We start from the raw sequence: 12143 nt of genomic DNA, 5'->3' as shown, positions 1-12143 counted from the left end.
ACAAGTGGTATCAGAGCCTGGTTTTGGCTTGGTCATGGGTTCAAATCTCCCCGGTGCCTTCCCGACCCGTGTAAGCACCTGGTATGCGTGTCGAGGGGGAGATTGTTGGGTGATGCGACGCGCTCCCCTGCCCACAGGTGGTTAATTATGTGGTGTTCCATGTTCACTAATAGTCATGGCTTTTGGTGCAACGGCAAGTGGGCCCTACAAGGTTCACCTGCCTAGGTCTAGCAGAGCCTGAAGTGAAGAAGGATTTATCCTTATAGTTGGCCCAAGACTGTAGTCAGGTGCATTCATCATAGGAATTTGCTAGCCTTAGATACATTTGTCTGGTTTCTTGGTTATTTCCAAAACTATTAAATCAGGAGCCAACAGAGGTAAGAGAAAAATATTTGGTGAACTTCAACAATGTACCTTACAAAGATGAGTTATTGTGTGATGTGTTATCTAGAAGTGCTTGTCATATTCTATTGGGTAAACCTTGGTAATATGATAGCTAGGGGGGCTATTCATGATTGTAGAAGAAACTTGGTCACAATAGAAAAGGATGGGTGTAAGTTACTTTGGTTCCCTTGAAGGAATAGGAAAAAAGTGCAATAAATTTGAGCATTGTGAAGTTACTATTTGGAGAAGAAGAGTTTAAAAGATACATGATAAGTTGGTATGGTGGAGAATCATCTAGTAATTATAATTGAGAGAAAGAGGGTGTTAAGTGTTGATAGGGATAAAGTTGAGCATTGGAGAAAGACTTTGGTTATTGATCAAAAGAAGGTTTGTAGCAGAGGGAAATCAAAAAAATAGACAAGGGAAGGTTGTAGAAAAGGTCCTTTACCATATGACGATCCTAAGAAGTATGGTGCAAAATTGAGTGGGTAGATGGATTTGATAGATAATATAGTAAATTTGTTTAAAATGAGAATTACTGATAAAGAAGATATTAGGATTAAGAATATGCATGGTATTTATGCCCTGGTTCCTATAAGATGTTCATAAGTTACTCTTATGGAACATTTTATAATCACCTTAGGTGTTTTGTGTAGGAACATCATTGGGTTGTTGGCAATCTTGTGTCACCCAAAAATATTTCCTTTTAACTTTGTTTCTATTTTCTAGTTTTAGTATTTATTGTTGCAAAGGTTAAACTATAGGATTTTTTTTTTCAAAGTTAGGAATATATTCTATACATGGCCTTGCATGATTTCCTAGGTTCACACTTAATTTGGTTGTGTCATGTTCTAAATATGCTAGATTATTATCGAGTTGTTGACATTCTTCATAGTTGTGATATTGCTATCAGGATTTAACTGTGTGATTTTGAGTCAAACTCATTGACCCATGTTTCATGAGTAGTGATTCAACATGAATCCATCTCTCATGAGAATAAATAGAACACTTAGCACTCATTGGATATAGGAGATGCTCATAGAGGTGAAGCACCAAGACTTCCAGGGAGGTCACCCATCCCAGTACTACTCCAGCCTAAGTGCGCTTAACTACAGAGTTTCCTCCATGGTTAAACCCAAAGTTCTTCATAGTTTCTTGACTTATTCATATTTTTTAATGTTGTGAATCTATTTTTTAATTTGGATAACTTGATGGTGCATATGTTGATGTTTTTAGATCATGTGTGTACTTGTATCTTGGATTATAATGGCTTTCACAACTTATGTGATGAGATCTATGTAATTTAAGTCATGTCATATATTGTATTACTTTTTCTTTATTATTTGAGAATGCAATATGTTTAAGGTTGACTTATGTGTTGTGAAGTCTTTAGAAGGCTTGTAATTGATTGATATAGGTAGTGTGCAGATGATAACATGAAGTAATGCATTAGATCGAAAGTTAGCAGTAAAATTTATGCTTGTAATTAGGCATGTATGCCTAACCCTTTTAATTGATTACTATTCGTATCTAACCAACATCAATAAAGATTCTCAACTCAAGGGAGATTAGATGTATGACTACATATTACAAGCTAATTTGATGTAAATCCCTAATTTTGTGACAATGGAAAGGTCAATTTAGCATGTTGATTATGTTTCTCTTGTGCCTGAGTTGGTTGTTTCTGGTGTGTTGTTTCATGTTGCATGGTTTGGACCATTTCCTTTTTGGACACTCATTCCATGAATAGATCACTATACTTCTTCCTTTTTCCTTGACAAGTTGTTAGATTAGTTGTAAAAGTAGGTTTTAAGTGTTGGTATAGTTTAATACTATACACAAATTGGAAAATTATTAAGCCTTTTCTTGAGACTCAACCTCACTTGTTAAGGTCCCACACTTGGAGGTTATTTCCATGTTGTTAGAGTAATAAGATATTGTCTTATTAATTAAATCATGTTGATTTAATTATTAAGTCACTCATTATCTCTAGTTCACTTAAGATAAACTTTAGGCATATAGTAATTAATTATTTTATTAATTATTATCATCCAACCTAGGTTAGTTACCTTTTAGGGTTTTGATATCCTTTTATAAGGGTTGATCTCACTTTGTAACATTCATTCATTCAATACAATTGCAATTTATCTTTTGCACATCAAGAATGCCTCATCTTTTGTGGATCTCTGAATTCAAACCTCCATAGCTTTGTTTCTCTCTTTTCGTGATAGGTATTTGCATGCAAGTGATCCTTGGGAGCTATGGGTTGAGCTTTCCTCAACTTCAACACATATTTTGTAAGGTTTTGTGAGGGTCAAATGCAAAACAAGGGTGCAAACTTAAACAACAATCTTGAACCAAATACACATTAAACCTACATAGACACACAAACATGTAATCTAATTTTTATGGCATGATGAAATAACTTGACAATAATTACAATAGCCATGTTGAATACATAGAATTAAAAAATAACATTTAAATCATGCATGCATTGAAAACTCTTCAATTTTTGTATATTAAGTTTGATATCCCCAACTCTTGAAAAAGATCAAGAAAGGAGAAAAAAGAAAGAATAATTACAATAGAACACAAAACAACAACAAACTAATGCTATATTGCACTTCAACTACATATACTTCACCTATAACTTATAATACACACACATGGTGAATAATAAAAATGTCCCACAAACATGTGAAGTTTGATGTAATCCCCCGAGTTTTGTCAACAAGCCATAATCATCTATGAGATTTCATTCACAAAGAATATACAAAGTGCTCCAAAAGATATAATGAGATAATTTTCAAAAAAGAAATGGATCTTCTCAAATTTTATACCTGAGTTCTCTATAGTTAAATGATATCATCTCTATTAACTTAAATCAATTTATTTAGAAGACTCATTATAAAGCTAAATTACATCTGATCTATCCTCTCTGAAAGGGTGTGAAATTCCTATAGGACGGGTTTCGTAAAAGCCAAATTACCGCTGCACATGCGAGCTGTGTTTTAACCCCAACCTCAAAATTTAAAACGCATTATACGAGTTATAAAAATTCAAATTCAGAAAGTTGTAGAACACTGGAATCGGATGATCATCACCCAGTTTTCAATGGAGGAAAATGAGTAACAGACACATTGTAAAGAGGACCTGCTTCAGCAGTACAATGACGTCTACTACTCTTGTCAATCTCAGAAGACTTTGTGAAGAGGGCCAGTTGAAGCAGGCGCTGCAGATTCTGCTTATGAAACAAAATGTAGACTCTTGTACATATTTTCATATCTTGCAGGCATGTATTGCCAAGAAAGCCCTCTCGGAGGGTAAGCAAATTCACTCTCACATGAAGCAGAGGGTGTTTACATTTGCATCAAATACATTTTTACACAACATACTCATCAAAATGTATGATAAATGTGGGAGTTTGATTGATGCTCGGAGAGTTTTCGAGCAAATGAGTGTAACAGATAGCTTCTCTTGGAATTCAATAATTGCAGCTTACAAAAAGCACGGCTTGCCTCAACAGGCATTGGCATTGTTTCGCCACATGCAAAGGATGGCTATTCAACCCGATGAATTCAGCTACTCAATTATTCTTTCTGTGTGCACCAAAATGGCGTCTTTAAAACACGGTTTGCAGATACAAGGAAAACTCACAAGATGTAAATTTAATTCTGATGTTGCTTCTCTGAATATTCTGATAGACATGTATGCAAAATGTGGAAGAGCGCAGAAGGCACGCCAGTTGTTTGACAAAATGCGTAGTCCAAACCTGGTTTCATTCACTATCATGATTACTGGATATGTACAAAGAGGTTCCCTTGATGAGGCTTTAAGACTATTCAAAGAAATGCCTCAACGAAACATTGTTTCATGGACTGCAATCGTTTCTGGATTCGTTCAAAATGGACTTGGATTAAAAGCCATGGAGTTTTTTAAGCAAATGCAGATGGCAGGAGTAAAACCAAACAATGTAACATTTGCGAGCATCCTTCCATTGTGTGCGGAAATGGAAGCTCTGGAGCTGGGTGAGGAGATTCATAAAAACGTAGTTGAAAGTAGTTATCTCTCAGATGTTGCCATTGTGACGGCGCTAATGGACGTGTATGTGAAATGTGGAAGCGTGCAGAAGGCACGCCGATTGTTTGACAAAATGCATAAAGCCAACGAGGTCTCATGGACTGTGATGGTTACAGGATATGCACAAAATGGCAATCTGGAGGAGGCGTTAAGACTTTTCAAAATGATGCCTGATCGAAATGTGGTGTCATGGACAGGAATAATTGCTGAATATGCACAGAGAGGGCTAGTGAAGAATGCACTTAAGGTTTTTAAGGAAATGCAATTGACAGGTTTGAAGCCAGACTTGCCAATGCTTTCCGCTATACTCCCAGCATGTGCCAAAATGGGAGTTTCGAAACAAGGTATGGAGATTCATAAAAACATAATTGAGAACGGGTTTTCTTCAGATGTTATAGTTACGACTGCCTTGATAGACACGTATGTGAAAAGCAGAAATATACAGAAGGCGTACAAATTGTTTGAGAGTATACCTCGAAAAGATGTAGCACTATGGACTGCAATTATTGCTGGATTTTCACAAATGGGATATTTTGAAAAAGCCGTGGAGTTTTTTAACCAAATGCAGTTAGCTGGTGTAAAGCCAAATTCAGTAACCTTTACAAGCATACTCTCCTTGTGTATCAGAAAGGAAGCTTTGAAATTTGTTTTGGAGTTCCATCCGAAAATAATTGAAAGTGGTTTTATGTCAGCTATTGTAGTTGTGACTACCCTGACAGACGTGTATGCAAAATGTGGAAACATGCACAAGGCATACCAACTGTTTGACAAAATGCCGGAGAGAGATTTAGCTTCTTGGACTGTAATAATTGCTGGTTATACACAAAATAAACTTTTTGAATATGCTTTGACGAATTTTAAGCAAATGCAATTGGCTGATGTAACGCCAGACTCGTCAACCTTTGCCAGCATCCTCCCAGCTTGTGCTAGACTGAGACGACTGAAACAGGGCATGGAAATCCATCGAAAAGCAATAGAAAACTGTTTTTTGTCTGATGAGGTTGTGACTGGTTTAATCTCCATGTATGCAAGCTGTGGTAAGATTCGGAAGGGATGCGTATTGTTCAACAAAATGACTCGAAGAAATGTGATTTCATGGAATACAATGATTCTAGGATATTTACAAAATGGGCTGGTTCATGCAGCCTTCAAGTTTTTTAAGCGAATGCAATTGGCAGGTGTGAACCCAAATTCATCAACCTTTTCCTACATCATCCCAGCTTGTGGCAAACTTGGAGTTTTGAAACATGGTATGGAGGTCCATCAAAAAGTAATCAAGAGTGGCTTTCTTTCAAACGCAATTGCCAGTGCCCTCGTAGACATGTATGCAAAATGTAGAAGAGTGCAATAGATCGTTTGACAATCTGCAACACCCAAATGTATAATGTCATGGAATTCTATGGTTCCAGGATATAGAATACATAGCTATAGAAAAAAAGTTTTCTTAAACTTTTGGAACTATTAAAGCACTATACAACTAATCCAGACTATGTAACCTTACTTTGTGTTCTCTTTTCATGCAGCCATGCAGGTCTGGTTAATGATGTTCTCTGAAAGCGTGCGACTCTTATTGGGTGATGAGTGCAACTTATCACTTTGTAAGCATGGTTGATCTTCTGGACTGTGTTGGTTACCATGAAGAAACCCTAAACTATGTCAACAAAAAGCTACCTGAAATCCATTCTGAATTGGATCCTAATAATGCTATGCATTTAGTTTTGCCCAAATACATAACCAGAAGTGAGCAGATGAGGTGATGTTCAAAAGAAAATGAAATTGATTGAAAAAAAGAATGAATAATATATCTGCATGTAGTTGGACGAAGTGCAGGAAATAGTATATTTCTCATGTGGAGAAGAAGAAACAGGAGAAATTGTCATGGGAAACTGAGGCGACAGTGTATCCCAGATATCATTGAATGAGATTGACGAGGAGGAAAATAATACTTTACCATCATAGTCTAATGTTTACTCATTGTTTAGAGACTATATATGGGTTGTTGAAGCATCCCCTGGACAACAATCAGAATTGTGAAGATTTTTAAGTATGTGATTCCAAATTGCAACCAAGTATATCTCCAAGGTTGTTGCACAAGAAATTATTGTGAAAGATGTAAACTGTTTCCATCATTTCAGGCACAGACAATGTTCTTCTGGAGTTTATTGGGGAGATTCAGTGAAGCAATCTCAAGTAGAAACTTTAGTGATGTACAACGAAGCATGTTCTGAACAAAATGATTGCATAGTAACAAAATGCATGTTTGTAGGTTTGCCATGGTGAGAAGGATTCAGTATCAATCTGTACCTTAAGTTACTAAATTAATTTTGTTTTGGAACACCTGTGGACAGCAAGATCATGCTTTGTGCGTAGGATATACTGATGGGTTATTTTTTGAAAGTCACAAGGAGAGGGTAGTTACGACATCAGAATGTTTTTCAAGAAGCCTGTACTCTCTCCAGACTACAAATTTGTCGGGAGTGGAAGAATGGCATATGTGGAAGGAGGTTAACTATTGAAGAAATGGAAAGCCTCTCCACAACAAGGGAATGTGGAAGCAGGAGTTACAGTTAGATCAGGCCAGCCAGGGCTTACATTTCAGGGAGGTTTTTTTTAATGGAAACATATCAGCATATATAGCTGTCAGTATATCTGCCTTTATATAGAGGATTACGTTCATTAAGCATACATCTTAACTACAAGTCTCCTATGGCCAAACAGCCACAAATTCATCTATGGGTTAAACCTAACTCAAATGTACCCAAGCCTTGCTTGTAGATTTTGTCATATGATATGACCTTTTAGTTTGTAATAACTTTTTCTGTACTTCAAAATATTATTCGGCCCTAAATTACTGGTATCAAATGGTTATCCAAACCTGTATTCCACATTGTGGATTTGTGCTATTAGGGCCATGGAATACCGAGATTATTTTGTAATAACTTTTTCTGTACTTCAAGTGCATTATTTGGCCATAAATTACTGGTATCAAATGGTTGTCCAAGTCTGTAGTCCACATCGTGGATTTGTGCTATTAGGGTAAGGGAATACCAAGATTTTTTTGTGTGGATTTAGACCAGGCTTGATCAGGTTAACTGCTAAAGATTGTTGCTCAATCATAATTATTTTGGCGGCGAAGAGTGAAAAAAAGCTGTAAAACCATTATAATTAGAAAATGAAAATAAAAATTGATACTAGTGATGAACACAGCAATTACAGATCATAACATCATGCAATTGGATGCGAACTCCGAAACCAACACACTAGTAAAAGTCAAATTTCATAAGACAAACCATAAACTAGAGACACTTTATTTTATATTACATAACTACTTGAAACGAGTAAAGACTAAACTTATTGCGCCAATAAACAATATCAATTTTCATTAAGATGGCAAATTTCTGTAATATGAGAATATTTGTACTTCAATTTGAAGATTCTGAAACATGATCGGGCTCCGAAATGGGGTAGACACGAGCTTGGCGAGTTAGACCCTATAGGTCAAAAGCATAGGATTTTGAAAAGTGGTTATAATAGTCAATCCGAGCAATGATTCAAAAGTTAAGGCCTTTCGAAGTTGGGCTAGTTGGCCCAAGATTTGAAAAAGTAGGAATAATTAGAATTTGGAATGTATTTATCATTTCCTTTGAAATTGAATACTATTGTAGAATAGGAAAGCAAATTTATAAAGTAGACGACAATAATAGTTATGAACTGTTATACAAAATTGCTGGAACAAAAAACTAATAGCAAACCTAAACTAAAATAAAAGAAAACCTAATCTAATATTTAGTACTTAGAAACCGTAAAGATTAGTGATTAATATCCCCCCTTAATCTGAAGGGGTTAAACCAAGCATTCCTCTAAACTTCTCAAACTTTTCTTTGCCCAATGCCTTGGTAAAAATATCCGCTGGCTGATCTGCAGCAGGACAATATTTGAGGTGCATATTTCCATCTTTTACATGATGTTGAATCAAATGAAATTTTGTGTTGATGTGTTTTGTGCGATCATGAAATACTGGATTTTTAGCCATTTTGATAGCAGATTGATTATCAATTAAGAGTGGCGTTGATAAAGCCTATGGTATTTGCAAGTCTTCAAGAATCCTTCAAAGCCATAAGATTTCCCCAGTTGCTTCAGAGGCTGCCATATATTCAGGTTCAGAAGAAGAGACAGTTGGGACTGATTGTTTTTAAGATTTCCAAGAAATTCTAGCAGACCCAAGATGCATTAAATATCCAGTTGTAGATTTGCCATCTATTGAGTCACCTACATAATCTGAATCGGAACAGCCAACCAAAGAAAACTCTTTTGTCTTGGAGTATTTTAGCCTATAGTGTTGAGTACCTTGTAGATATCGAATAATTCTTTTAGCAGCCAACCAATGAGTTTTTCTAGGTTGTTGCATAAATCTTGAGAGAACTCCAAAAACAAAAGAAATATCTAGATGAGTAGTTGTAGCATAGATCAAAATGCCAACAAGTTTCCTATACATAGTTGTATCAACCAATGTTGAGGCATCATCAAATATGAGTTTGATATTTTGCTCCATAGGAGTACTAAGGGGCTTACAATCAACCATGCCAAACTTATGCAGAAGATCACCAACATATTTTTGCTGGGTGATACAAATAGAATGAGGTTTTTGAACCATCTCAATACCTAAATAGTAATGAAGATGACCCAAATCAGTCATATCAAATCCCTTCTTCAATTGTTCTTTTACATCTTGAATATAATTCTCATCACTGCTAGTGATAAGTAAATCATCCACATAAACAAAAAGATAGATAATACTGTTATCAACCTTTTTAACAAAAAGTGTTGCATCATCAAATTCAAAATGTTTGAAATTCAACTTCAAGAGATGCTCTGTAAGTTTTTCATACTAGGCACGAGGTGCTCGTTCAAACCATATAGAGATTTGACAAGCTTGCATACCTAATGTTCCTTTCCATTGACTGCATATCCTTTAGGTTGAGTCATATACACTATTTCTTTAAGATCACCATTTAAGAATGTGGTTTTGACGTCCATTTGGTGAGTTTCCCACCCATTTTGAGCTACACGACTCAACAAAGTACAAATGGTAGTCCATTTTGCTGTAGGTGCAAATGTTTCATCAAAATCTATTCCATCCTTTTGAGCATATCCTTTAGCAACAAGTCGAGCTTTGTGTTTTTCAAGTGTGCCATCTGCTTTATATTTACTTCTAAATCCACTTACAACCAGTAGGCTTACAACCAAGTGGTGGATTAATCAACTCCCATGTGCCATTTTTCATAAGTGCATCATACTCATTCTGCATAGCTTTCCTCCAAACTGCAATATTTTTAGCTTCATTAAAGGAACTTGGTTCATAGTCACTTGTGAAATTGAGTTCATCAATAAGTTCTTGGTTATCTACAACATTGGATTGAGCTTGTAGCCTTGCCTTGTAAGAACTTCTTGTACCTGTTTTACTTATTTCATCAAGTCTTAAATCTTTCAAAGTTTGTTGGACTTGTTTTGCCCACTTATGAGAAGATTTTGGTTGCACAGAAGATGTTTCAATAGTGACCAATGGTTCTACAATTTCATGCTCATCATTTGATGAATTTTCTTCTTGCTCATTCATAGATGGATGTCATACCCTAAATTTACGAAGAAGAAGAAAAGAAAACATAACCAATTTTTTTTTTTTTTTTTTTTTTGATCTACTAAATTAATACATGCTACACTGATCAGGTTAAGGAAAGGAGACATAGGATTAACATGAGTCTTTGAATACATATCATTAAGATGCAAGGTTGACATCTCCACATATTGTACAGGTTCGAACCCCTAAGTCCTACCGCTATGGAAACCCTTAGTTCTTGTTGAATGAGTTGACCAATTGAACATTAGGTTCATATTTCAAGGGTACGACATCTAGTTCAAGATATGTTATGTAGCTATCCATTATTACACTATACTAGATCAATATTTTTGAAGAGTCTAATACTGCATTTAAGGGTCAAATGATCGTAACATACTAATACATAATCTGGATATTATCATGACTCATTTTGATCTAATTAGCATATTAAACATTTATCATTAATCTGTTTATAGCATCTAAATTGTTTAATATTATGAACCAACTCATCATAATATGTTATCTAGCCAACTTGAGTTATAATATTTTCAATCATGCTCTACTATAGAGTAAAGAAGGGTAAACTGAAGGACAATACAAATAGACCTATGCTTTGTTATGAACATTCTATCAAACTAAGGGTTGTATGGAATATAACAACTCCTGTTACTTGAGGATGTTGGAATGCTACTTATAACATAAAACTAGACAAGATTATCCTTACGGTTCTGCATCCTAACCTTGCACTAGGACATTGCATGCAAAATGTGAAGCACCATTATTGTTCCGAAACCCTAATAAATCGAGATTGTGTAGATATACCCATTTGACCTAAATAATTTATTTACAATTTGTTATTCAATATGTTTATATATGTATGCTCTTACAAGGTGATCTTAATTCTTTACATTTTCAGGCCAATTCCATTCAATCTTATTTGATTATTATTTGTTATATTGTGTCTATAGGTATACCGATTTTGATGAGTTCTTTTACATCGTCATTTCATAATCTCTAATTTATTAACCTAACCATATACCATTATTTTGATTATTGGAAACACACACACACACACACACACACACATACTATTGATTGTAAATCCAATATGACTAGAATCTTATCATCATTATTGATATATACATATATTTTATTTTTATTATTTTTCTTCCATTTGGTGTCGTCAATAATGATAACCTACTAATGAATTAAGGATGATTCCAAAAGATTATCCAACCTCTAATGAGGCCTACATATCAGTCAATCACACATATGTTAAAAGTCTCATAATGACTATCCATTATTAAGTAAATAATTTCACAAATTAATGTATATGAATTAACAAGATTTGTAGTTACATTGTGCATTAATTATATGATCATAAATGTTTTATTTATTTATTAAAAGGGACATTAAAAAATAATAATACTAAATTCACAAATGCATCCCCACTAATTATACCTTAGTGGACACTTAACCAAGTTTAACCCCATGTTAAATCACCACAACACTCCTAACTCACTACTCACTACTCACTAATCTTTCCACTAATCTTCCATATCCTAGCCTTTACTAAAATCGGATTGGACATTCCTTTACTAGCCCACCCCTAAGCACTATTCCCTAAAACCTCCCTTTCACTCATGCCTTAGTGCCCCATTTAATTACTTAGCATAGTTTGCTCAAAAAGGGTGCTATCTACCTTACATTGCTTTCCTACCACTTCACCATTCTCCCAAGTCGAACTTCAAAACATGGGTTCACATGCCCATTCTAAAACTTTTAGCATTTTATCCCTTACACCAAATGATGTGACAATAGTCCATCTTCCTTCCCCCTATGTGCCTAAGTGTAACACATGGGGTTTAACTCCCTTTTTCAAGTGTGTAGGTGTGCCTTTTAATTAAAGGCTTCTGACATGATAGGGGGGTGTCAGATTTTACAATCATTAAGTATCAATCCCCATACACGCCTAGAAGGATGGGGAGGGACTTTTAAAAAAATGCAATAGCCTTATTTTATTTGGTTAAAAACTTAACCAACTTAGTGTATTGGGTTTGTC

At 35.2% G+C, this 12143-nt stretch overlaps 1 protein-coding gene across 3 annotated transcripts; it reads left to right on the top strand.

Moving 5' to 3' along the window:
• Positions 1–3307: 3307 nt before the first annotated feature.
• LOC149540139 (pentatricopeptide repeat-containing protein At3g02330, mitochondrial-like) lies at positions 3308–7440 on the top strand. Of its 3 annotated transcripts, none has more exons than XM_089801323.1 (2): positions 3308–5714; positions 5988–7440. In XM_089801323.1, the coding sequence occupies exons 1-2, from the start codon at positions 3509–3511 to the stop codon at positions 6074–6076; spliced, it is 2295 nt and encodes a 764-aa protein (XP_089657449.1). In that variant the 5' UTR covers positions 3308–3508; the 3' UTR covers positions 6077–7440. The 3 variants fall into 3 exon arrangements, with proteins under 3 accessions (XP_089657449.1, XP_089657447.1, XP_089657448.1); XM_089801321.1 differs by having other exon boundaries at positions 3308–5787; XM_089801322.1 differs by having other exon boundaries at positions 3308–5843.
• The last annotated feature ends 4703 nt before the right edge of the window (positions 7441–12143 follow it).

The sequence above is a fragment of the Cupressus sempervirens genome, chromosome 9 (genome assembly GCF_028749045.1).
Source record: "Cupressus sempervirens isolate cs-2001-9-10 chromosome 9, ASM2874904v1, whole genome shotgun sequence".
In the NCBI taxonomy this organism is placed as follows: Eukaryota; Viridiplantae; Streptophyta; class Pinopsida; order Cupressales; family Cupressaceae; genus Cupressus; species Cupressus sempervirens.
Note: the sequence above shows the minus strand (reverse complement) of the source record. Positions and strands in the feature narration are given on the sequence as shown.